Source organism: Poecilia mexicana, unplaced genomic scaffold (assembly GCF_051168715.1).
Source record: "Poecilia mexicana isolate PSO_F unplaced genomic scaffold, ASM5116871v1 scaffold_3, whole genome shotgun sequence".
NCBI classification, from domain to species: Eukaryota; Metazoa; Chordata; class Actinopteri; order Cyprinodontiformes; family Poeciliidae; genus Poecilia; species Poecilia mexicana.
In genome coordinates, this window is record NW_028263372.1 from 24,567,924 (window position 1) to 24,595,554 (window position 27,631).

Below are 27,631 nucleotides of genomic sequence, written 5' to 3' on the forward strand. Positions count from 1 at the left end.
TGCATAACCCTCACTGCTTTTCACTTCCTGCATTAGGATTACAAGCCCAGACAGGTTGGCGGGGAGAGTTTTAATTGGTGCTGCAGAAAAGAAAAGGCGCTGACATGTAGTAGGTAGATGTAATGCAAGAAAATGTGGAATAATTTTATTTTAGGGAACTGGCTTTCTTAAAACAAACACTTCTTGGCATTAGGGTCACACCTTTGCATTGATTTTATGATAAAAACTTCAAGCAAAGCCTGAACTAAACTGCTGTGTTGGGAATGTCAGCATTAAATGGAAGTCACTCCACAGCCCCATTATGAGGAAAGCACTGGTTTTCCTTTGTTATGGGGCGTGTCCAGACAACAGACAGTCCTTGTTTGGAGGGTGATGCAGCGTCTGTCTCAGAGGAGCCTGAAAGTGCCCACATAAAGTGCTGAGTCATTGTGACCCTTCCTGAAAGCAGGTGCATTAAAACACCTGTAGGCACAGGTAAGTGCTCCTCTTTTGGCCATTCTGCATTTATGCTGAGGAGAAAAGCAATGAAAACACCCGTCAATAATGTTTTGCCAACAGCTGTTGTGTAAACTAACAGCAGAAAGCCAAAATGACAATCACACACATGCAAATCAAATCATAAATTATAAATCAACAATAACATTTTCAGACCAACAGCAGATTGATGCAGAAGTCAAGCCAGCAGGAAGTAAAAGAAATAAACTGCAATCACACAATACTCTTTATTTGACAAGTGAAAAGTTGTGTTATTTTTTGCAGGCATAATAATGATAATAAAAGTGATAATAATAATTGAAAGTAATACTGCTCAGAGTCTGGTTCTGCTGGTTTGCTCCCTCTCTTTCCATCGTCACCTTAAGCATGCTGAGTTTGGGAGATTGCTGCAAAGTTAACAACTCAATGCCATAAACTGACGTCTGACCCAACATGCTCATTCAAGAGGAGGAATTGCTGCAAAGTATAATACTTGGAAAGGAAACTCTTTACAAATTAAAATCAACTTGATGTTATTGTTTTATAAGACTGAATTGTAATTAAGTGGGTACATAAGCACATGGGTAGTTAGAACCCTATTAATACAGTCCTAAATTGATTTCCCCATCCCATTGCATTATTTGAGGGAAGATTTAGTAACTAGCTCTTTTTTTTGCTGATGTGACCTTCTGAATGTCACAAAGTATCACCTGAACTTTGTATCTCCTAAAAAAGATGCGCAGCACAAGCATAAACTAATCTAAATCAGCATCTTTGTTCCCAAACAGCAGTGAAGATATCATGAAAAGTTTTTCTCTTCCTTATTTGACCTTGATTGTAACTTAAGAGTAAATGAACAGGGAGCTAAAGTTTCCCTCTCACTTCCTCTCATCCTTCTGAAGTGGCTGATGAATAACTAAAGAATTACAAGCTGCTTCTGGTAATAAACGGCAGTACACGGTGATTCATTGTCATACTACATGCTAACCAGAATGTAGCCCTGGGCTTCCTTGAAACCAAAGTTTCCCCCTGACCTTCCTCTGCTCCTCCTTCTTCCTCCTCCATCACTTGAGTCCGCCTGAGCAGCCAATCAGAGCGCAGAGCTGAGGCCGCAGCACCGCCCTTCCCCCCAACCTCCCCACCGGAGTCATCCGCGGCACAAACCCAATGAGCTTAGAGAAAGTGGGCCGTCTCTGCGCTCTGCGTGGCCCTTCCTGCTTCAGCCTCAACTTTCTGCCTCACTCGTGTTTCCTGGCTTCATCTCTCTCACGCAGAAGAGCCCAAAAAGTGTCCGGCTGCTTTAGAATCACAACGGACTGGAGTCGGGATATATCTTTAAATCTTCCGCGCTGGGAAATAGAGCTCAAAACCGAAGTTTAGTTGGGTTTTTTTTTAATTGTTTTTGTTTAAATTTACTTTTGCGGGTTTGGGTAGGAAGCAGAGACAGAAGTCTCTGAGTTAGTCTGTATGAGTGTTTGAGAAGGAAAAAGCAGCAGGATGATCGCAGCTCAGTTATTAGCCTACTTCTTCACAGAGCTGAAGGATGACAAAGCTAAAAAGGTGAGTCTGTTTCTCAATTATTAATCCAATCTGAGTGTTCGTCCAATGGATGCTGAGAGGAGAACAATCACATTTGTCCATCTTGCCTCTACATGTTCGCACTACTTTGAAATGTACGAGTCAAGCAGGGAATACCGACTTTTATTTAGGGAAAAAGTTGGTAAAAAAAAAAATCTCCTGACCGTTGGAGATATTTGCTTCTTCAACGTGGCCCGGTGAGACGTGACTAACCGCACTGTTTGGGTAGTAAGATGTGTAAAGAGGGGTGGCACATACGACTGATGCCATGATGTAAGCCTGGGAGGTGTGGCGGAGAGGAAGAGGAAGTGAGTGATCTGGAGAGTAGACCTCAAGGATGAGGAGGCAGGTCATTATTTCAGGGTTAACGAGTTTCTTTTGTTCTCCTGTTAAAGTTGTACTTTCACAGCCATCCGCTCAGCGGTGGTCAGCACAGATATGAATTATTCAGATCTATATCTGTTCTCTAGGCCGTATGTGTGACGACCTAGAGAAACTTTCACCGGCTGATATGCCGTTGTCTTTTGGGTCCAATCTGCTCATACTGATTTCACCCCGTTTTTTTCTCTAAGGATTGTAACACACAACTTATCACAATATCAGTCAATATCAATAATTATTGATTAGTTTTTGTTTTAAATAGGTGAAATACTGCCAAACTGGTGGCTTGACCTTTCTTGTTTTATCCAAAGTTTTTACTCCGCACTGTTATTTTTAAGCAGTTATGAATCAGGTGGTAAGACCTTAAACTGCTGCTGTTCAAGTTACTCCTCAGGTTGTTGCTAAGAAACCAAAGAGTGAGTGAGTTGCTAGGTAACCAAAGAGTGAGTGAGTTAGTTGATTCCACCAATCTTGCTTAGCTGGCTGGAAGAGGTTGAGCAACTAGTTTTTCCTCTGCCTACATCTCCCAGAATGCTGTGTGGTTCCAAATTGGAGTTCAGTTAATATTCTATGTATTGCTCTATCTGATGTATTATCTATTCGAATTGATCGTATTAGTCTATCGCAATATATATTGTTATTGATTTATTGTCCAGCCCGATAATACAAATATGTATTTGTAGAGATGCACATGAACATGTGATATCATTGACTCTTGCAACGGTGATATTAGTTACAACTGACTCAAATTTGCTTAGTTTTATTGAAGGTGTTCCTAAACCATGTAAATACCATGTGTCCTCCATATTAGAAAAACAATAATTTACATTGTTGCAAGTGTATACTTTATTGTTTCTGTACACAAATCACTGAAAATGTAAGCTACTGCTACATGGTGTTGATTTAAAAAATAAAAGGACAATTAGAACATAAATTCCTGCATATATAAGTTTAAAGCCCTTTTAAGAAACAAATGGTATTCATGGGTACAAGGAATACAATTTAATTGCTATAAGTTTGTTTTTTTATTTAAAGTTGCTCATTTGGATTTCATTAATATCTGCATCTGCCAAATGAAGGGCAGATTTCTAGCAATTTCATGGACTACAAGGTGCAACATCAACATGTGCTTCCATCTGTAGGATATTTAATAGTTCAATTATGATATCTGCTATTATTGACCCATATTTTCCTCACTTTTCTTTTTTTATTGCCACCATTCTCATGAGCTATAGAGTCTCGATCACTAAGATGCATAGCATGTCTGAGCATCTCAATAAAAGTCCTTCGAACTGGGCAGAAATAATAGCAGAGCTTGAAAGTGTTGCACCTGAAATCAAAACTCAAATCGCCTCACAGGTATTCATTCTTTGTAATTCTTTGCTTTGATTTTGTAGTGACGAAAATATGCTCCTTATTTACGTCATATATCATTTTTTATACAATAAATTGTGACATCCGCCATCTGTGGTGCGTATTTGCACTTCAAAACTTGGTAAATATGGGCATTTATTTATTAAAGCCAGTTGGTTTACTTTCTGTTTGCTTGAATCCAACAGTAAGTGATCAGATCATTCACACTGAAATAAACCTCCCAATCAGTTTCTAACGTAACCCAAAGATATAAAGCATACTGATGCATTCAGAGCCTGAAAAAAGTAGGAGCTCTTAGTTTTGATACTTTTAACGAAAAGATAATTATTTTAGTTATTGCTTAGAGTTGATTAAGGAAAATGTTTCAGTTTTTGGCTGGTGGAGCACTATTTCAAAATTATATCTGTGTTGCTTTCTTGTTAAAAGGAAAAAAAAATAAAGAGAGGCAATGGACAACATTACTTCAAAGTCGGTACATCTATAATGCATGAATGTTGGGAATGATGAAGGATAATTTGTGTTGCCTTTAAGTGTCAGTCCTGCGCAAAAACTAACTGGACCAGTTTTAGCTGGTTTTACAGCATGGTATGTGTGTGTGCACGCGTGTGTGTGTGTAGGCTATTGTAGAACTAATACTATCAGTTCCCGTAAAACCAGGCGTAAAACTAATATTTATCCTTATTTTAGCCAGATTTTACACCAAAACTTTGCTTTCTTTGACTCCTTTGAGTCACGTATTGTCTCTGTAAGGTTTCTGAATGACGTCACCAATAGCCTCTCTCGTTTTCTGGAAAAAGTCTGCACATGCTACGTCTGTTTTTACCTCTATATTTTCCCCCAAATCACACAAGGCGACCCTCGAGGCTGTCTTTCTCAGATCCTGGCCTGTAGAGGCGAAACAGCCCTCATCTGCAGCCTGGCCTGATGTAACACAACACATCTCCCTCCCTTCTTTACTCCTGCTCTCTTCCGCTCTCTGCCTCCCTAAAATAGGCCAGCTTTGAACCATGTGACCACAGGTGACAGCAGAGGGCTTATGCCTGCGCACAGCGATCGGCAGGTGTGTGGAGTTTATCAGGGCCTTAATTAACAAATAGATAAAAACTTCTCCATCTCAAAAACTAAAGCTGGGAAGTGTTTTGCTTAAACGTTCTTGCAAAATTGAGTTAAAGTTGAAGTTTGAACGGTTTTATTTTTCTAAAAGTATTCAGAATATTGAGGTTTTTCATGCTGAAGTCCGCTCAGTCAGCTGAATCTGCTGCGCTGACCTTGTCTGACTTCCTGATTCGCTCTTAGTTCCCATCTGAAACGGCGGCTCACCATGTCTGCATGAGTGTGTGTGCGCTTACATTGGGATACAGAAGGGGGCAGTGTGGAGGTCAGTATTTTTCCACATAGTGAGGCTGTGTGTGTGTGTGTGTGTGTGTGTGTTTGCATGCACCTACACACACACACTACGTAGCTGCATTGAGTTTTCCTGAATCTCCATGTGTGAAGGAGGCGGACGAGGCTTTGTTAAGGAAAAGAATGCAAACAGAAAGGAGGATGGGTGGAAGGGCTGGGAGGAGGAGTTGTAAAGCAGACAGAGTTGTGTCAGTTGTGTGACCTTTCCAAAAACTGTATTTGGAGATTCAGTCTTACCTCAGGGAATGTCAGAAGAGGAAAAAACAAGGCAGTTTACTTCCAAACAAAAGATTTATTCTGAGTGCCTATTTGTTAGAGCTCTGTCGGATTGGATGATGCAGTGCTTTAAAACATGCTTATGCATCAGCAAAAAATGCTGAGTCAGAAATGCTGCGGCTCATCCTGAGTCAGGAACAGAGTGGTCTCTGCCTCTACAAAGTAATTTACTTTTTTTTTTTTAAGCTTAATTATTCCTGACTAGCAAGCACATTTTAATTTCAGCAACTTGAGTTAATACAAACAGCAGTTTCATCATTTTAATTATGTGAAAATGTGTCTGCCTCCTGTAGAATAGAACCTGTCTCACAACATGAAGTAGGCTGAAAGATTTCAAAAAGCCACCCATCAAGTCGCCACCAAGAGAAATTCAAAAACAGATGAGAAACAAAGCAATTGACTTTAAAGGTCTGGAAAGTTTGTCAAAAAGTATCTTGATGATCCACAAGCTTTAGGTATAAATGTTTTGGTTGGTGTGCATCCCATGAAATAATTGTATTTTAGAAGAACGTCTGCATATCTACAGTAAAACATGGTGATGGTGAGTCGATCTATGGCTGCTTTGCTTCTTCATGACCTTTTTGGTCTGCTGTAATTAATGGAACCATAAATTCTCCTCTCTACTTGAATAAAAATATTAGACCTTCTTTGGTTGTGCAGTAGGAGAGTGATCAGAAGCCCAACCCTGATTGGCTTAAAGAGTTAAGGTTTCGGAGTGGTCCAGTCAAAGTCCAGAGTTAAATTAGAGTGAGATGCTGAATGACCTTAAACAGGCCGTTCATTCTTGAAAACCTTTCATGGATCTGTGAACTTTGTCAGCTATCAGAGCCGATTGACGTTTTTAGCAAGACTAAAACAAATGGTTCATCATTTGAGAGATGTATTTTGTGTTTATTCCGATTATATTTGATTTATTTAAAAATGTTTGGTGATCTGAAACATTTAAATATGAGAACAAAACAAAAAAACATTTTGGAAACTTTTGCACTTTTTCCCATCCCCCTGCGACCAGCTGGAGTTCTGTCGCTGCTAACTTCTCACATCTGTAACAAAAGATCAGTTTGGGCAGCTGAGAACACTTTGTTGTTCAAGTAAGACCTAAGGATGCCTTTCTGATTTCCCTGCTTCCCCGTGGAGCACATTGTTGTCCCTGACTGAGGAGCCCAGCCTCCAAACAAGAGGATGAGCTGAGAGAACGTCCTGTGATGTCGGTTAGCTGAAAGCAGAGTTTAAAACCGCTGCGTTTTTACGGGAAGAGCATCAGAATCACCCAGTTTGAGTGCCGATTTAAACACGCGTTGTGTTTCAGAGCTGTTGTAGCCAGCAGTAATGATTTAATTATTGAAGCTCCAACAGAAAGAGACTCTGTGATGACGTGAGGGGAGTACTAGCGGTTGGCAAAAACACAGAGTTGGCAGCTGTAATAGTACAACAATCAGCTGGCAGCAGGAATGGAGAACAGCGTCTGTGATGGAAAAATACTCAACTTCCACACCGGAAGAGTTATTTAAAAACAATGTAATCTGAAATAAAGTATCCAGTATGTTATCTGTTCAATAATTTACCAATATGTTAAGCAATGACCAGTATCGTCGGTGACCATTGTTAAGGCTGATGTATCATGCATCCCAATTGATCTACACTACTTATATAATATATAATAGTGGTGAGGTTGCGGTTTTAAAATGTAACCTTAAATATCAAAAATATTAAGAAAAAGTAATAATTATCTGCTGTATCATAATCGGACATGTTCAACCAAAGAGCTGACTTGTGTCTTCGGAAATAACGTTCGGAGCTAAGCCTAATAAATGAATGAAATAAGCTTTACAATTTCCATTGTGATGATTAATATTTATAAATGGCTATTTCGTTTAGAGAATAAATAACTAGTTTCATTTGTGCTTTTGGTTGTGTTTGGGTTTCATTTCTGTCTTTTTTTTGTTGTTTTGTTTATTTATTTTTTAGATTTAAAATGTTTTCCATTTCTTCTCTTCAAAATTAAAGTTCATTGCTCTTACCATTTATCGCAATAATTTCTGGGACAATTTATCGTCTAGCAAAATTTGTTATTGTCACAGGTGTGAAATGTCAGAACAGAGCTGCTAAAATGTGATCTGCATGTAAATCTCTTATTGGTTCATTTTGTAGCTAAATGCTAAACCTCTTCTTGCCACTTATCAAAGCTGGAATTTAACAAATGTAGTGGCAGCTGGACGTCTTCTGTTTAGAAAACAAGAGACGATTCCTTCTGCTTAAACACTTCAGATTGTCATGTACTGCATAAATTTAATCTCCGCTGGTACAATATACCAAGCGCACACATTTTCAGTCTGAAAGCAGAATTTCATGACTTCTGTTCTAAAAGCTTTTAATAGTTTTGCTTATATTTTTATTATGAAAGCAGGACTTCATGTCTTTCTTCTCAAAACTTGTAACGCTTGTACTCAAAACTTCTCCTCGCGCTCACACTTAGTCTCTGCTCGCTTTTGAAAACGCCTTTTGGCGCAGTCGCCTAGCAACCTCTCAGCCAATAGAATGAAAGTGTTGCACTGGGTGCATTTGTTTTCCCCCCATATCACGTCAGCACATTTACATTAAGCAGATTCTGGTAGATTAATGTAAATCTAACAGTCACTATGACTTGTTAGATTTACATTTACATCAGTTTAAAGGAGTCAGAGGTGTTAGTTTGCATTCTCATGACCATATTTAAAGCTTACATAAGGATTTTAACACCTACAGTATAATTGACAGTGAGAAATTGTTTTTACTGAAGCAAATGTCCTGTGTGTTTATCCATTACACTGTCTGGGGCTTTTCAACTGCTTTATAGTCATTTTGATGAGCTGAATCCAGAAATCACATTGGTTTTGCTCAATCAGGTCAACTTTCTGAACAATAAAACGCATGACTTGTTCTGACATCTGGATCGGTTTGCTGAGAATCTGGGGTGATGATCAGGGGGAGAGACGCCATCAGGACAGAGAGTTTAGCACAATCAAGACGTAATGTTCAATTTACACGTACTTACCCTTAACATTTAGTTAATACACTCTGCTGGAAAACAGTTTTTTTCTCCTAAAATCTCTTTTGGATTAGAAAAATGAACAGAAACGAACTGATGATGTCACAAGAATATAATCAATTTAGTCAGAAGATCTGATTTCTCTTAATCTAATTAGAATGAAAACCTGACCTGATTGAGAGAAATGGATATCACTGGAAAACAATCCTAATTCAGTTGAAAAACCATTTTTTTCTGCCCCAGTGTTTTCATTCCGATGTGACATTGGAGCCTTCAGATAAAGCAGTGTTATCGTCGTCACTGTGTGTTTTTATTCAGCTCTCTGTCAGGTTGTTTGAGCCGTGAGTCCGGAAGGCTGAGCCGGCCCTTTAACGACCAGCTGCCTGCTCTCTGATCTATAAAATTAAAATTCCTGTTAAACTGTTCACGCCCTCTGAGGCTGTCTTGAAGATCCTGGTGTTACAGGAAATAGCAAATGTGTAACTCTTGAAAGAGGAACTGTCGACATTTCCATTTGACTGTGTTTTTCCCCACATAAAACCGAATGGATGCCACAGGGAGCACACACATCGACTGTAACTGAGATTCTCATTCATCCTGATTCTCCTTCACCACACATATCACAGAAAGTTTGTTGCTTTACTGCAGTTTGTGAAGCAAAACTGAATTTCACCAGAGTTGTTCAACATCCTGTTCCTTAAAAGTCCATACGACTCTGACGAGGATCAGAGGGCGGAGCCAGCTGGGCAGCTTTACAGCTACTGGAAACCATGGCATTTACTTCATGGCTCTTTATCAGATGAGTTTGGACTATTACTTAGCAGATTAGCTGGAATTGCTTTCTCCGTCACTGATTGTTGACTTTTATCCAGCCTATAAAGAATCCCCTTCCTGGTCATGCTGACATGATTGTTTGACACATCCTGGACTTTCCTCTGATTATGTTGCAAAATGTTGCAAAATTTGGTGCATTGATTAAAATCTGAGACAAATGGGGCTGAATTCGAATCATCATGATTCGATTATCAAAATAATCGTCAACTAATTTAGTAATTGATTAATCGTTAATTGGAGTATTCAGACTCACAAAAATGCCCTTTGTTGAAAGAACAAAACAGTCTAAGCAGTAATTATGTCAAAACTGTATGACGACTACATACATTTTGCCTCTACGATACAAGAAACCCTTCTTTATCTGTAAGTATGAGCTTCACAGAAATCAAGTGCAGAATTGGTTCCTATTCTGCATAAAAAAACAACATCTTATTAGTGCCTTTTGCTATCCAGTTATTAACTGGTTATCCAGAAAATAGTCAACAAATCATCCCTTCGCTGTATTGATGTGAAGTAAATCAGAAAACGATGGGCATTTTTTAGCTGAGATGCATTTTATGGGTAAAGTAATGTAAAGTAAATTTCTTATTCAAATCTGAATAATCTGAACATTTTTTATTTACATCTATTAATGTTTTTCTAATATTGTATAAAATAAGGTTAAGTGATTAAATGAAAACTCAGCAGGATGTGACAATTGTTTTTGTCCAATTAATAATCTGCAGGATACTCGATTACTAAATCGATTTGTTGTAGCCCTAATTATAATCACATTACGACTGGCGGTGCAGTGATTGCAGTTTTCTGGCCGATCACCGACTACAGATTAAAAATCCCGACCTGCCGATTCCGATTTTGGCCGATACCGATTTTATTTATTTTTTTTTGTCTAAAATGTTGCTGAATGTAGCAAGAAAGTTGATGAGTTGCCAACAGTGAGATGAGTACTGTTAACTGCAAACATACAGACCTGACCAGTCGGTCTGCTGGTCAAACCTCTCTCACAGCAGAGCAGAAGAAGATAGCAGTAGATTTAAGCATCATTGCCAAGGTAGATAAAATCGGTGGTTAAGATCAGCTTCACATGTAAAAATCGGCCGATCATCGATTTCCCAAAATTAGGGAAATTGGCGGCGATAAATCGGTGCATCCCTAATGACGACCAGTAATGTAATGACATTTTCCTGACGTGTGTTTTCAGATTGATAAGTACCTGTATGCCATGCGCTTCTCTGATGAGACGCTGCTGGACATCACCAAGCGCTTCAGAGTGGAGCTGACCAGAGGTCTGGACGGCGACAGCAACGCCACCGCCTCGCTGAAGATGCTCCCAACGTTTGTCCGCTCCATCCCGGATGGAACAGGTGAGTTAGTTCGTCTGAGATTAATCGTAATCGGACCCCAGGCCAAGTACCTGGGGTCCGTGCCAGGATTATGCTGCTGCTATTTCTACACAGACTAATCTTTCTTGCATTCGTTTACTTTTCAGAATTAGATGCTCTGTCCTGGTGTCTAGAATAGTCAAGTGGATTTCAGTCTTGCTCTTCATGTTTTAGATGGTTTTAATAAAAGCCTGGTACAACCCCTGGCAAAAAGTATGGAATCACCAGTCTTGGATGAGCAGTCATTCAGACATTTCATGCTGTAAAACAAACTCGGATCAAAAACATGATACAATATTAAGGTCATTCCAAAGTGCAACTTGTTGGCTTTCAGGAACACTCAAAGAAATGAAGAGAAAACATTGTGGAAGTCAGTGAATGATACTTTTATTGACCAAACACAGGGAAATAAATATGGAATCACTCAATTCTGAGGAAAAAAGTATGGAATCACTCAAATTGGAGGTAGAAAAAAGGACACACCCAGTCTATTTCCTTTCGCTAAATGGACACCTGCCCCAGATTAGATGTGCCCGTTAGTGTGCAGTTCAAAACACCTGCAGTCATGACACCTTGGAGGGCTGCTGGACGAAGTGGAGTGGTGAGAACCATGCCTCCAACAAGAGAAATGTCCCTTGAAACAAAAGAGAGGATTGTGAAACTTCTTGAAGAAGGTAACCCTTCACGCATGGTTGCTAAAGATGTGGGCTGTTCACAGTCAGCTGTATCCAAGATATGGTCCAAACACAAACAGCATGGAATGGTTGTTAAAGCCAAGCGTACTGGTAGACCAAGAAAGACATTAAAGCGTCAAGACAAACAACTAAAGGTCATTTGTCTTGAAAACCAAAAAAGTACAACTAAACAGATGAAGCATAAATGGGAGGAAGCTGGAGTCAATGTATGTGACCGAACCGTAAGAAATCGCCTAAAGGAGGTGGGATTTCAATACAGGAAAGCTAAATGAAAACCAGCATTGACACCTAACCATAAAAGAACAAGATTCTGATGGGCTAAGGAGAGGCAATCATGGACTGTGGATGACTGGATGAAAGTTGTCTTCAGTGATGAGTCAAGAATCTGCATTGGACAAGGTGATGATGCTGGAACTTTTGTTTGGTGCCGTTCCAGTGAGATTTATGAAGAGGCCTGCCTGAAGAAAACAACCAAATTTCCACAGTCCTTGATGATATGGGGCTGCATGTCAGGCAAAGGCACTGGGGAGATGACTGTGGTTAATTCTTCTATCAATGCACAAGTTTACATTGACATTTTGGACAGTTTTCTCATCCCTTCAATTGAACAGATGTTTGGAGATGATGAAATGATTTTCCAAGATGACAATGCATCGTGCCATAGGGCAAAAACAGTGAAGGCATTCCTTGAAGAAAGACACATTCAGTCGATGTCATGGCCTGCAAATAGTCCAGATCTCAACCCAATAGAAAACCTGTGGTGGAGATTGAAAAAAATGTTCCACAAGAAGGCTCCAACCTGCAAAGCTGATCTGGCAACTGCTATCAAAGAGAGTAGGCACCAAATACTGTTTGTCCCTCATCAAGTCCATGCCTCAGAGACTAAAAGCTGTTATAAAAGCCAAAGATGGTGCAACTAAATACTAGTGATGTATTTTGAATGGTCTTTTGTTTATGTGTTTTTCATGATTCCATACTTTTTTCCTCAGAATTGAGTGATTCCATATTTATTTCCCTGTGTTTGGTCAATAAAAGTATCATTCACTGACTTCCACAATGTTTTCTCTTCATTTCTTTGAGTGTTCCTGAAAGCCAACAAGTTGCACTTTGGAATGACCTTAATATTGTGTCATGTTTTTGATCCGAGTTTGTTTTACAGCATGAAATGTCTGAATGACTGCTCATCCAACACTGGTGATTCCATACTTTTTGCCAGGGGTTGTAATCGCCCACAGAGACTCGTACTTTGAGAGATAAACCCTGACTGGAAATATTCGGGTTCTTGCGCTGCTCTCTCATCTGGATTGTTAAATAAACGTCGATTCAAAGTGATTCCTGCTCACAGGCATGATGGATTTTCAAGCCGTTTCATGATCGATACTGTGGATCAGCGCCTCTCGATGCACATCATCATGCCAGTGACGTTTACACTGAGTCATGGTAATGAGAGCTGTGCTGTATAGTACACAGTAGTGGACAGAAACAGGAAGTAGAAAATAATTAATATCAGAATAAGTTTAAGCAGACTTATCTATGTAATAAATATGTAGTTTATCTAATCTGAAAGCTATTAAACATTACATATTTGCGTCATTCAGAAACAGAAAGATTAAACGCCACACGCCTTGTTAAAATGTTTGAAAAAGCTTCACTTTGAAGAAAAACTGTTTAAAACAGACCATCACGAATCAATATGAACATCTCAAACAAAACAAGGCAATTGTTCTGGACTGAACTCATTAATAAATTAACATAAAAGCATCTCTTATTTTACAAAATCCAACATAAATATACAGCTCTTAAACCACTTAAAATGATCAGTTTCTCTGATTTTACTCCTTAAAGGTTTGAGTAAAATGAACTTTGTTCTTTTATTCTATGAACTGCTGACAACATGCCTCTGAAATGCCAAGCAAAAATTTAGTTTTTATTAGCAGAAAATGAGAAATGGGTAAAATAACAAAAAGATGAAGTTTTCAGACCTCAAATAATGCAAAGAAAACCACAATACTGATGTTTTAACATATTCCAATATGGTGGAATAACAGGAGGTTTTCAATAGGGATCAGTGCGGTGGTCTCTTAATGTTTTTCCAGAGCTGTATATGTTACATTTTGCGGCCTTGTTTATAAACAGATTTAAAAATATGAACTTTTAAGTAGCAAAGGAGAAAATCCTCCTCGTTGACCAGATGATTAATGTCACCATAAAGCCTGTGGTGATGTCAACCCAGAACATCCAGGACGCGGCGCCTGGACTGAACTGTCTGAAGCTGCAAGTTTTCCAGCTGCATGCTGGTACATGAAGAAACAGGAATGTACAGCAACACTGCCTTGAATGCAGAACAACAGAGCACAGACTGACCCTGTTCTGTTATTTTACGTTATTTTATGACAAACATCGCATGACTTTGATTGCAGAATAGACATTTTAATAAGGCATGCCTTTCTTTACTTTTTGGAATCAGGCTGTTTGTCACATAGTGATCCATAACAAGTTTGCAGCTTGCATGATGAATGCAGGGCGGCTCTGGAAGAAAACCTGTTCAAGGCTCCAGAAGATTTAAGACTTTCCAGCAGGACAAAACGTCACAACCAGAACCAAAATAGACCGGTTTAGATCAAAGTCTGAATGGGCCAGTCAAAGGTTACTGTTTAGAAGTTTGAAATCTAAGCATCATTTTCTTAATTTCTATTGTTTTATCAATTTAAATTTGAAGAAAACATAAATACTCAGGTTTGTAGTTTTAGCCTTTCTTTTGCAAAACCGTACATACTTTCCTGCAATGTAATCCCTCTTTCTCTCTCTCTGTCAATCTCTCCTCCTCCTCTTTCCATCGTCCGTGAATCAACAGAGAAAGGAGATTTCATCGCGTTGGATCTGGGAGGCAGCGCGTTCCGGATCCTCCGTGTCAAAGTGAGCCACGAGAATAAGCAGACCGTTGAGATGGAGAGCGAGACCTACGACACGCCGGATGAAATCATGCACGGCAGCGGAACCAGAGTGAGTTTATTTCCAAGTCCAGGAACACGAACGCAGCTTCCCTCCGGCTCCCTTCACCTTGTCCCTCCGCTCCTCTCCTCCAGCTGTTCGACCACGTGGCGGAGTGTCTCGGAAACTTCATGGAGAAACACAAGATCAAAGACAAGAAGCTCCCAGTTGGCCTTACCTTCTCCTTCCCCTGCCGACAGAAAAAACTGGACGAGGTAATCGTCTCTTAAAGGGGTTGAAGCTGCAGCTGAGGCCAGATGTTGAAGGTTATATATGTTGACATCCAATCTGAAATGTTTCTTTTGCTTTTTTTTACCACAGGGATATTTGATAAAATGGACAAAACGCTTCAAAGCCAGCGGTGTAGAAGGGATGGATGTTGTCCAGCTGCTCAACAAAGCCATTGAAAAACGAGGAGTGAGTCTCGTTATCATTCCTAGTGGTTCGGCCCAGATGACCGGGAAAAACTCAACCGCTGGACGGTTTGTTCATTTCAGGACTACGAGGCCGACATCATGGCGGTGGTGAACGACACCGTGGGAACGATGATGACCTGCGGCTTCGATGACCAGCGCTGCGAAGTCGGCATCATCATCGGTGCGGCTTTGGTGGAACAGGAGGGGAACGGGTCGGATTAGCAGAGACGAGTTAAAGCGCCGGTTCTCTCTTTGTGCCCGCAGGAACCGGCACCAACGCCTGCTACATGGAGGAGCTGCGTCACATCGACCTGGTGGAGGGAGACGAGGGACGCATGTGCGTGAACACCGAGTGGGGCGCGTTCGGGGACGACGGCAGCCTGGAGGACCTCAGGACGCAGTTCGACATCGAGATAGACCGAGGTTCTCTCAACCCGGGCAAACAGCTGTGAGTTAATCCTCCAGGGCGGTTGTCTTCACGCAGCCGTTACTGTCAAAACAGCTCAATGAGAAGCTCTGCCGCTTTACTTTGCTTTGATACGCATTTGGTCGCATTAGAACCACAGCTTCCTTTAAGTTATTGAGAGTTCACTCAAAAATCCACCAAAAAGTGGAGTTTGAAAAGGTCTCTAAGGTTTCCAGTCAGAGGAATTGCTCTCAGGACTACATAGAGTATGATTTAATCTCAGTACGAATTAAGCGGTTCTGCGAAGGCCTCAGAGGTTTGTTAGAGAATAAACAGCATCAACTAGACAGAGGCACAGCAGACAGCTCAGGGAGAAAGTTTAAAGCAGTTTACAGGTTAGAAGACAATATTTCAAGCTTAAAACACCTGAGAGATTTTATCATCTGAAAGTGGAAGCAGTACGGTTCACCTACTAAGACCTGACCGACCGTCTATCTGACAATCCTGGTAAGAAGAGCCAATCTAAGAAGAGATCTGGGGAGCAATGGCTCAGACAGAGGCCAACATTAAGGCGTCAAATTACAAAGTCAAATATTTTTAATCATGTTTTAAATAAACAGCATTTTTAACAACTTAATTGTGCTGTAAAATGGCACAGTGTGGCTGGAAATATACAAATACTTCCCCTGCAATCCTGGAAGAAAATGTTCAAGAAAAAAAAAGCTTTGAAAGTTTGTGGTTGTCGCTGAAGAGAAGATGAGAAGCTTGAATTATTATAATACCCTGCAGCTTTGAGAAGATGATCAGTGGGATGTACATGGGGGAGCTGGTGCGCCTCATCCTGGTGAAGATGGCCCGAGACGGGATGCTGTTTGAGGGGAGGATCACTCCAGAACTTCTGACCAAAGGCACACTTCAGACCAAACACGTCTCAGCAATGGAGAAGTAAGTCCACAAACCAACTCCGCACAATACCTGTCCTTTATAATAAACTATTACATGTTAAATTGTCTTCTATCCTTTGCTTTTGTTTAGGAGTAAGGAAGGTTTAATCAAAGCAAAAGAGATTTTAAGTCAATTTAGTCTGGAACCGTCTGAAGAGGACTGCGCCGCAGTACAGCATGTGGGTATTCTTGCAAAAACACAAGAAGCATTAAAACTGCAGGATAATGTAACGCCAAGAGAAAAATGGTTTACCAGACTCAACCTGAACCATCCTCTGTAAATCCAGGACTCTGGACCCTCTAAACACGTTAAACTGAAGGCCCGCGGGCTAAATCCGACTATTTACTTTGTGTCACGTCGATTTAAATCGTCGATTCAAAAGAAATCGTGGCCCAAAAAAACAAGAACAAAAACTAAAATAAAGCAAATAAAGTCATCATTGTAGACCCTAAACATAAAAATGTTTTTCTAGGTTTACTATATTCAAAGAAAGGCATCTCGTTTTCAAATTTGGTAACATTTTATTTGAAGGTGTGTGCATAAGACCGACATGACTCTGTCATAAACACGATATAACATCTGTAATAAACACGATATAACATCTGTCATAAACACGACATATCTATCATAAACACAATATAACATCTGTCATAAACACGATATAACATCTGACATAAACACAATATAACATCTGTCATAAACACGATAACATCTGACATAAACACGATATAACATCTGTCATAAACACGACATATCTGTCATAAACACAATATAACATCTGTCATAAACACGATATAACATCTGTCATAAACACGAGATATCTGTCATAAACACAATATAACATCTGTCATAAACACGATATAACATCTGACATAAACACAATATAACATCTGTCATAAACACGATATAACATCTGTCATAAACACGATATAACATCTGACATAAACACGATATAACATCTGACATAAACACGATATAACATCTGTCATAAACACGACATATCTTTCATAAACACAATATAACATCTGTCATAAACACAATATAACATCTGACATAAACACAATATAACATCTGTCATAAACACGATATAACATCTGTCATAAACACGACATATCTGTCATAAACACAATATAACGTCTGTCATAAACACGATATAACATCTGACATAAACACAATATAACATCTGTCATAAACACGACATATCTCATAAACACAATATAACATCTGTCATAAACACAATATAACATCTGACATAAACACAATATAACATCTGTCATAACACGATATAACATCTGTCATAACACGATATAACATCTGACATAAACACGATATAACATCTGTCATAAACACGACATATCTGTCATAAACACAATATAACATCTGTCATAAACACGATATAACATCTGTCATAAACACGAGATATCTGTCATAAACACAATATAACATCTGTCATAAACACGATATAACATCTGACATAAACACAATATAACATCTGTCATAAACACGATATAACATCTGTCATAAACACGATATAACATCTGACATAAACACGATATAACATCTGACATAAACACGATATAACATCTGTCATAAACACGACATATCTTTCATAAACACAATATAACATCTGTCATAAACACAATATAACATCTGACATAAACACAATATAACATCTGTCATAAACACGATATAACATCTGTCATAAACACGACATATCTGTCATAAACACAATATAACGTCTGTCATAAACACGATATAACATCTGACATAAACACAATATAACATCTGTCATAAACACGACATATCTCATAAACACAATATAACATCTGTCATAAACACAATATAACATCTGACATAAACACAATATAACATCTGTCATAACACGATATAACATCTGTCATAACACGATATAACATCTGTCATGAACACGACATATCTGTCATAAACACAATATAACATCTGTCATAAACACAATATAACATCTGTCATAAACACGATGATACATCTGTCATAAGCACGACATAACATCTGTTATAAGCACGACACAACATCTGTCATAAACACGACATAACATCTGTTACAAACACGATACAACATCTGTCATAAACACGATGATACATCTGTCATAAGCACGACATAACATCTGTTATAAGCACGACACAACATCTGTCATAAACACGACATAACATCTGTCATAAACACGATGATACATCTGTCATAAGCACGACATAACATCTGTTATAAGCACGACACAACATCTGTCATAAACACGACATAACATCTGTTACAAACACGATATAACATCTGTCATAAACATTGAGGAGTCTTCATGAATGTTTACAACTGTTGTCATGAAGTGTCATTAAGTCAGTAATGACACTTTTAGTGCAAAGTTGACACTTTTAATGGATTTCTAATGCTAATTTTGATAGAACTTTGCATTAAAAAGCTCATTATGGACTGAATAATGCAAAGTTTACGCTTTTAATAGACTTTTAATGCAACTTTGCTTTAAAAGTGCCATTATTTACCAAATGACACTTCATGACATTAGTATCAGTATAACAAATTTATTATCGGTTATAAGACCAGAATTTAGGGTCACTTTCTCTAAAAATGCTTGCTAATTAGCCAAATTCAGTAAATTAAGTAAAAATTGATTTTGTTGTAGCAAAGTCAGTAAAAATCTCTGGATAAATGTTTGTCTACGTACTGTAAAAGCTTGGTTATCAAAAGACAAACAATTTTTGTTGCACCTAACGTTTTCCATTGTGAGAAAATGATGTTGGTAATAATTTCATCTCAGTTTAAAAATTAAAAGTCAGTTTGGACGGGCCAAATTTCCATCACTGTCAAACTTCTTTTGGGGGGCCACACAAACTCAGTCCAAGGGCAGCCAATGGCTCCCACGCCACACTTTGGGCACCGCTTCTTTGGAACGCCATAAAATCAAATCAGTTTTTTGCACAGCGTAAAATTACAATGTGAAATATGTTAAATATTGAATTTTTAGAGAAAACTCTTCAACAGCTTGTTAACATGTATCGGTTCATTTAAGCGGCACTTGAAGGATATTTACGATGCTGAAGTGGCCCAAGTATAAAAATGAGTTTAACACCTGGTTCTACAAGAATCCTTCTCCGGTTTTGCATGTAGTAAATGTTCATTTTAAGGATTTTTTACACGTGCATCAGCTGCTGCATGAGCATCCTGCTCTCTTTGGTTTCGGTCCTTTAGGTTTGCTCCATCGTCTCTCATCGCTCCGCCAACCTGGTAGCTGCTGCCCTGGCCGGCATCCTGCAGCGGCTGAAGGAGAACAAGGGAGGGGTGCGACTCAAAACCACTGTGGGCATCGACGGCTCTCTGTACAAGATGCACCCGCAGTGAGTGTGTCGATACACACACCCGCTCAGTTTATATAGATTATTCAGACTGACGTTCTCTGTCCGTTTGAAGCTACGCTCGGCGCCTCCATAAGACCGTCCGACGTTTGGTCCCCGACTGCGACGTCCGGTTCCTCCTGTCAGAGAGCGGCAGCGGGAAAGGGGCTGCCATGGTGACGGCCGTGGCCTACAGACTCGCCGAACAGACCCAGGAAATCGCCAAGATTCTGTCCGAGTTCCGCATGACAACGGAGCAGCTGCTGGAGGTGAGGGGAGAGTCCCGACGCTGCCGGCGTTGGTGTCTGCGACTCTTTCCCAGTTCGGTTTGCTGACGTTTGTGTGGTTTTAGGTGAAAAACAGAATGAGGGCAGAGATGCAGAAAGGCCTTTCGAAAAGCACGCAGGACGTCGCCGTCGTCAAAATGCTGCCCTCGTACGTCCGTAGCACACCTGACGGCACAGGTAACGCTCACTCACGGCTTCGACGTAGTCAGTTATTCTGTGCATAATTCTGACAGATTAAATCCTGCTGATTTTTCATTTAAACCTTTTTTATACATTGCAAATAATTTAATTCCCCTTATAAATGAGTGAATAAACATTTTTTAATGTAAATTTCAGTTTATTATAAATCACATTTAAAACAAGAGTAGTTGGACCCACATGCTGCACAATAAGGCAAAACAAATCAAGAAAAAAATTGTTAAACCCAATAAGCAGAGAAACGTATTAGAGTGCATTAGGGCCTTTGTGCATAGAAAAATAAACAAAACAGAGGAGTAAATTTTAACCAGAAAAGTAAAAAATTTAACATATTTACAAAGGTTTTTATATACATCTTTACAGTTTTGGCTGAGTTTGTTCTTTCAACAAATGGCCTTTTTCGTGTCTGTATGCTTGAGTTAGCAGTTAAGTGATTACTACATTAGTTGACAATTTTGTCATAATCAATTAATCACGATTAATCTGATTAATCGTTTCAGCCCTCCTACTCAGATTAAAAATCTTCTTTGTGTCAGTTTAGCCTGAGCTCGTACCTCTCATACTTAAACTTTTATCAACTTTAAACTTTCAAACTTTACAGGGTACCAACTCTGTGATCAAGTTTTAATTTCTGCTGTTTAATGCTGAAGTCTCTGTGCCGTTTATCACAAGCACGGCTGTTTTTGCTGCTTGTTTGTTCATTCTTACATTTCCACACGCGTGCAGAGAACGGGGATTTCCTGGCTCTGGATTTGGGGGGAACCAACTTTCGAGTTCTGCTGGTCAAGATTCGCTCCGGGAAGAAATCAGTGGAGATGCACAACAAGATTTACGCGATTCCTCTTGAAGTGATGCAGGGCACAGGAGAAGAGGTGAGATCCCTGAGGAGATCCAAGGATTGGTGAAAAGCTTTAGCCTCAGTTCCTGTTTACCAGATCATACTGGGAGGATTAAGGGACTGGGAACAGGATGCCTGCAGGTTACGATTGGTTCAGATTAGGATCAAGTTAACAATCTTTAAAGCTTAGATTTGAACTTAACAGATTTGCACTGGCTGAAGCTAATCTGCTTCCTCCTTTAAAGATCTTCCTCACTCTGAGGATGAAGGCTGTGAATCTCAACGTGGATGTAGTGGAAACGACAAAGCGTCAAACTTGTTTCCACCATGTGTTCAGACCTTTAAAGACCTTTTCTCTGGGCTTACAGTATTTTTTTCCTGTTAGTTTTTGTTAATGAACTTATTGTGTCTAACCTGAGTCACTGTGAGATTAAATTGGTGATTGAGTTATTCAATCAGTGACCCATAATATATTATGGGTGTTGTGAAAAAGTATTTGCTCCATTTACAGATTTCTGGTCTGTATTAGCCAGAGCCAGACACAATGTAATTTTCCATTGATTATTTAAATGAGGGAAAAAGTTAATCTAAACCAACTGGGCTTTATGGGATAATTATAGGGCTACAAGTTGATTACCAACCTGTAGAATCAATAAATCACTCAAACAGAATGTGATTGTGAAACGTAAAAGATCCAAAAAACAACAAGCCAGATATAAAGAAATTCAGCTGAGAAATTAAGTCCCTGACATCTATCAACTCTTTCCAGAAAGATAACAAAGGAGCTTTGGGACGTTAGGGAATTAAGAAAAGTGCATTTTTCACCCACATCGGACTCTGTTAGGACCGTTTCTCTTTCCTGCTCTGAGATAGCTGACATTTTATTTCTGTATCAACTGAAATAAAATAAGAAATAAGGACGGCCATTGGCGCCCTCTGCTGGACGGTGGCCAAACTACAGACACTTAAAAAGGAATAAATTTACATTATTGGAACTAATTTATCATCTAATAAACCATTAGTTGACGTTTAATTGTAAGTCGATGCATTTTTTTGCATCCCTGAGATCAATGCCTGAATTATTGCAAATGGTTAATGCTAGTTGTGGTAACCAAGACTGGAACAAGCAGCTATTGGGTTTTGTGGAAAGTTACTTTTAAGTCCAGGCCGATTTGGACGTGTTCTTCCCTGTTTTGCCTAAATGAATATAAACGTTGTTTGAAAATGTGCTTATTGTATTTTCTGGAGTTATCTCGTCTGACATTGAAATGTTTTTCTGATCTGAAAATCTTTGTATATGCACCTCACATTTTTAGTTTTGTTTATAAAAAGGAGTGATTTACTCGGTAGAAAACCTGAAATAACTTTGAAAACATGGAGCCATTTCATCAAGTTCTGTATATTTATAATGATTTATCCTGCTGCAGCTGTTCGATCACATAGTGCACTGCATCAGTGACTTCCTGGACTACATGGGGATGAAGACCGCATGTCTTCCTCTGGGCTTCACCTTCTCCTTCCCCTGCCGACAGACGGGTCTGGACGCTGTGAGTACAGCGTCTCCTTCGTTTGCTCCAGAGTCGCTGAGCAGTTCATGACGCTCCGCTTCTGCATGCAGGGCATCTTATTGACTTGGACCAAAGGCTTCAAGGCGACAGGCTGTGAGTCTGAAGACATTGTCGGACTACTGAGGGACTCCATTAAGAGAAACCAGGTAAGATTTGAAGATGATCATCTTCCGGTTTACAGCGGTAGTTTAAAGTGTAGCTTAGCATGATGGGTCGGGCTGCTTCCTCAGGAGTTTGAGCTGGATGTGGTGGCCATCGTCAACGACACAGTGGGAACCATGATGACCTGTGCCTACGAAGAGTCCACCTGTGAGATTGGACTCATTGCTGGTGAGTTACATATCGAGTGTAAGGCTGGGTTCACACTGCAGCCTGAAGTGACCCAATTCCAATTTTTAAAAAAAATCAAATCGGATTTTCTTTGCAGCGGTTGTTCACGCTTGTATGTGATCTCCAGTGTGAACTGCAATTGACCTGAAAGTATCCTGCATGCCCAGCAGAGGGCGCAATAACGTCACACATAGAGAGCGAGCTCAGTGTTTTACCAACCGCCGTAAAGAAGAAGAAATGCGCAGTGTGGGTGGAAGTAAACATGGAGGCTAACGGCGGAGCTTAGCTTACACATTTGAAGTTGTTGTCTGACCGGACCAGCATATTAACAACTTAACCTGTCTGTCACTAGAGGACCCAAATTTGGGTCCTCTCGTGACAGGGGTGTCAAACTCCAGTCCTCAAGGGCCGCTGTCCTGCAACTTTTAGATGTGCCTCTGCTGCACCACACCTGAAAAGAATAATTAGGTCATTAGCAAGGCTCAGGAGAACCGATCTACACAGGGAGGAGGTAATTAAGCCATTTCATTCCACTGTTTTTTACCTGTGGCACATCTAAACACTGCAGGACAGCGGCCCTTGAGGACTGGAGTTTGACACCCCTGTCATTGTGAATGACAACCTGAGACCAACAGGTTAACTCTCATAAAGTCCATCATGGTTGTTGTTTTTCTTCCCGCTTTCGCATATCAGGACGCAGAATAGTGACGTTTGTCCAGTATTTGGATGAACGCGACCCGGACGTTCAGGTCACATTTGAATCGGATAGTATCTGATATCCAAGTGGTCTGGGTCGCATTTGAAAAAAAAAAAAAAAAATCCAACCTATGTTTTTGAGACTGTCGTGAAAAGATCAGATATAAGGTTACATTACGTCAAAAAATAAAAAACAGAACTGGGACACTTCAGGCTGCAGTGTGAACGCAGCCGAATGACCGATATTCATCTCCCTGCGCTGCGTCGGCTTTACTTGTGCGTTTGGCCGCAGGAACCGGCAGTAACGCCTGCTACATGGAGGAGATGAGGAACGTTGAGATGGTCGATGGCGATCATGGACGCATGTGCATCAACATGGAGTGGGGAGCTTTTGGAGACAACGGTTGCCTTGACGACTTCAGGACGGACTACGACCACGCCGTGGATGACCTCTCCCTTAACGTAGGAAAGCAGAGGTGATCAGAAATATTTCCGTCCTCCCCAGAAACACTCGCTGATGTTTTCGGTTCTGGAGCGTTTTTACACGCCTGTGCTTCACGTTCCAGATATGAGAAGATGATCAGCGGCATGTACCTCGGCGAGATCGTGAGGAACATTCTCATAGATATGACCAAGAGAGGCTTCCTGTTCAGAGGGCAGATCTCTGAAACCCTGAAGACCAGAGGCATCTTTGAAACAAAGTTCCTCTCACAGATCGAGAGGTAAGACACAAGCAGCCTGTCTGTGGTTTTCTATCTGCAGGAGAAACAAATGTAAAGGAAGCTGCAGGAAACATGTAAGGGTTTGATTATGGCTCGGCAATAAATCAATAGGCTTATACTGCAATGGAGGAAAACCTGAATAATTATTGGTATCGAGTGATATGACACACTTATGTTGTGACATGTGTTTCAGCCACATTGTCCAGCTCTAGTTTTGGTTAATTTAAAGTAATCATAATGTTTTGTGTCTTCAGTGACAGGTTGGCTTTGCTGCAGGTGAGAACCATCCTGCAGCATTTAGGACTGGACAGCACCTGTGATGACAGCATCATTGTCAAAGAGGTAAGGCGAACAGGAACCGACTCAGTCATGAACTCAAACCCAGAGCAGGAAAATCTCATTATTATCCTGTTGAATGAAACCGTGTTTGACGGAGCGCAGGAGTTGCAGACAGACCTGTGTGTGTTTCCTGGGTTTAAACATTGACGTCCTCGTTCCGTTCCTGCAAACTGTGGCAGCTGGTCCAGTGTGTTGGGTGTTGCAGTGATGGATGATGAGGCTCTGTGCTGGCAGGTGTGCGGAGCGGTGTCGCGGCGCGGCGCTCAGCTGTGCGGGGCCGGGGTGGCAGCTGTCGTCGATAAGATACGGGAGAACCGGGGACTGGACCACCTGAACATCACTGTGGGAGTGGACGGCACACTCTACAAGTTACACCCACAGTAAGTGTGACATAACGACGCGATTAGTCAGATTAGTTCTGATTATTTAGATAATCGTCAACTAATTTAGCAATTGATTGTTATCTTAAATATACAGACCAAAACAAAAGAACAACAATCTCAGAGCAGCAATTAAGCCAAAACGGTACAAAAGAAATATACGTTGTATTTAAGATGTGTGATGTTCAACCCAGAATTAGGCCTATAAATTAGTTAATCGCGCCACAAATTAAAAGAAACTCAATAATTTTCATTTGTATGATTTGATATTTTTCTCTTTTCTTTCTCTCTCTTTTTTTTTTTTGTTTTTTACCAAAAACTGAATGATATAAGTCGTCAGTCTGGTGCTTTGAGCTCAACTATCCCTTTTTTGTTTTGCATACAGATGCTTCATAATTCATTTTATTTGTTGTTTCTGTTGTTTATTTATTTTGGATATTTAAAATGTCTTCCAGTTCCCGTCTTTAAATGTTCATTAGATTTTAAAGGTTATTTAAGATCCTTGAGAACATGTTCTTGCATTATTGTGCCATTATTTCTATTGTATTACTCGAAAATGGTCTCAAAACAACAATATTACACAATATTACTGTTTATCGCAAAAACGTCTGGGACAATTGATCGATTTGTAGGCAGAACTACTCATTTGGTTCAAATTCTGAAAAACAAATCTCCTTTTAGCACCTTTTGCTATCCAGTCATTAATTAGTTAATCCAAAAAATAAAAATCAGATCAGCTCTGGACTTTATTCATGTGATTTCAAATGACAAATGATATTCGTTATTACGAATGATCAAGCATGCACTGAAGGGATGCTATGTTATTGCATTTTACACAATAAAATGTTAATTTTCTTATTTGAATTTGCATTTCTATGCATTTCTAATATTGTATAAAAAAGTATTAAGTGGTTAAGTGAAAATTCGACACTGAAATTTTTATATATATATATTTTTTATCCTATTGACTGATTAATCACCATAATAATCAATGAAATTGTAAAATTGATTGTCACCCGTCTGGTGTTTCTGCCTAGTTTCTCCCGGATCATGAAGCAGACGGTCAAAGATCTGGCCCCGAGGTGCTGCGTCACCTTCCTGCTGTCTGAGGACGGCAGCGGCAAGGGAGCCGCTCTGATCACAGCGGTGGCCTGCCGCTTGAGGGAAGAGGCCAAGAGTAAAAAATAACAACATATCAGGCAGCTTGTGGCTGTCGATCCACTGCTACCATCCTCAGCGCCTCACACTCCAGCTGCTACTTCATCCATGTGTCTTCCTGAGACAGAAAGGGGAGCGTCGCCCTCTTTCTCTGCTGTGTTTGGCAGCAGATGTGATCCATTCTAGTTAAACTATATCTATCAGCACCCGGCCTCTTTAGGGTGCAATTGCAATTTTGTGATTTCAAAGGTTGATTATAATTAATTTCAAGCATAAAACATCTGCTGAAACAAATAAATCTAATAATAAAATATTACCCGCTTCTGGTTGCTCCTCTGTCTCCACCTGGTGGATTCCTCTTGTTACTGCAATCTGGCGGTTTTCCTTCAGTCGGCTTTATTTTGTTGCACATCCAGAACTTTAAGCAATTCAAACCAAAGTGGGTCTTTTTGGAGCTGTTGCTATTTTTACATGATGATTTAAAGGGATCTGATGGAGCAGAAGTATGTGTGTAGAAGGAAGGGAATATTTGTGCTTACGGTTTTAATAGCTCACCCAGACATGATGCAGTGTGTTCAGCATTGTTATTTATTTTATTATGTTTAAAAATATTACTGCTGCAAATATGATGCACACATATGATGCTAATTTTCCCTCACTGTATTTTTTCTGTGCACAAAAACCTTCATGCTTCATGTCATGTTTCTGCTCTCTGGCTGCAGAGTTTATTTGTAACCCGGTGTAAACAGTTCATGCTGCTGGTGCTAATTGCAGCTGCTAGAAAAACCCGCCAGTGAGGTGCCAACACGGTGGGAAAATAATAAACAAGCTGTGCGTAAATGTAAGAAGATTTATTACATTTTGGCAACATGCATATATGGTATATAAATCTACCCCTACTTTATAAAGTAGATTTTTTTTTTCTTAGAAAAGTCTCAGGAAAGTTTTAAGGTTGTGCGACTCTTTGACATCTCTTTGATGAAAAGCAAAAAGAAATATTTGGATATTTAAAAGTGTGCATTTTCCACTGTAGAAACTGTCCAGATATTTGATAAACTGTTCAAAAATCTGACCCTGTAAGTGGAGCTTTTTCTGTTTTCTGCTCTGTTGGACGAGTTTTGTTGTTTTAAAACCAGTTCCCAGTCTGTGTTCCTGTCCTGTTGTCTTTCTGCCAGCTCCTGCGAGGCATCCAGGTGTTTTTCTTACTTTGGTCTGCAAAACCCAGGCTGGACGTGTTGCACATTGTCGGTCTGACTCAATAAATTGAACCTCAATTCATCTGAAGCAGCGGTTTTCTGTTGATATTTGCTTGATCGGTTTCCATGTATTTTAATAAGATTTTTAAATTCATTGTTTTGACACAAAGGAGTGCATGATTGTAAAGAGGAAGCAAAATGGCAAAGAGTTTTCAATTTTTCCAAATAAAAATCTAAAAAGTGTGGCGTGCATATGTTTTACGCTCCCTTTTACTTCTGACGTCTTACCTTCAGGAATAAGCAAAGAGTATTTATGTGTGGAATGAAAAACAACTCCCCTGGTTTCCATGTCACT

At 39.8% G+C, this 27,631-nt stretch overlaps 1 protein-coding gene across 1 annotated transcript; it reads left to right on the top strand.

The window, feature by feature from the left end:
• The first annotated feature begins 1,647 nt into the window (after positions 1–1,647).
• On the top strand, positions 1,648–27,519 carry LOC106922777 (hexokinase-1-like). The gene is made up of 21 exons (XM_014995477.2): positions 1,648–2,034; positions 10,551–10,713; positions 14,281–14,429; positions 14,513–14,632; positions 14,739–14,834; positions 14,915–15,014; positions 15,098–15,281; positions 16,029–16,184; positions 16,275–16,362; positions 19,422–19,567; positions 19,641–19,833; positions 19,917–20,028; positions 20,776–20,921; positions 22,315–22,434; positions 22,506–22,601; positions 22,686–22,785; positions 23,774–23,957; positions 24,048–24,203; positions 24,458–24,545; positions 24,777–24,922; positions 25,960–27,519. Exons 1-21 carry the CDS (start codon positions 1,972–1,974, stop codon positions 26,108–26,110), a joined length of 2,757 nt encoding a protein of 918 aa, XP_014850963.1. The 5' UTR covers positions 1,648–1,971; the 3' UTR covers positions 26,111–27,519.
• Positions 27,520–27,631: the final 112 nt, after the last annotated feature.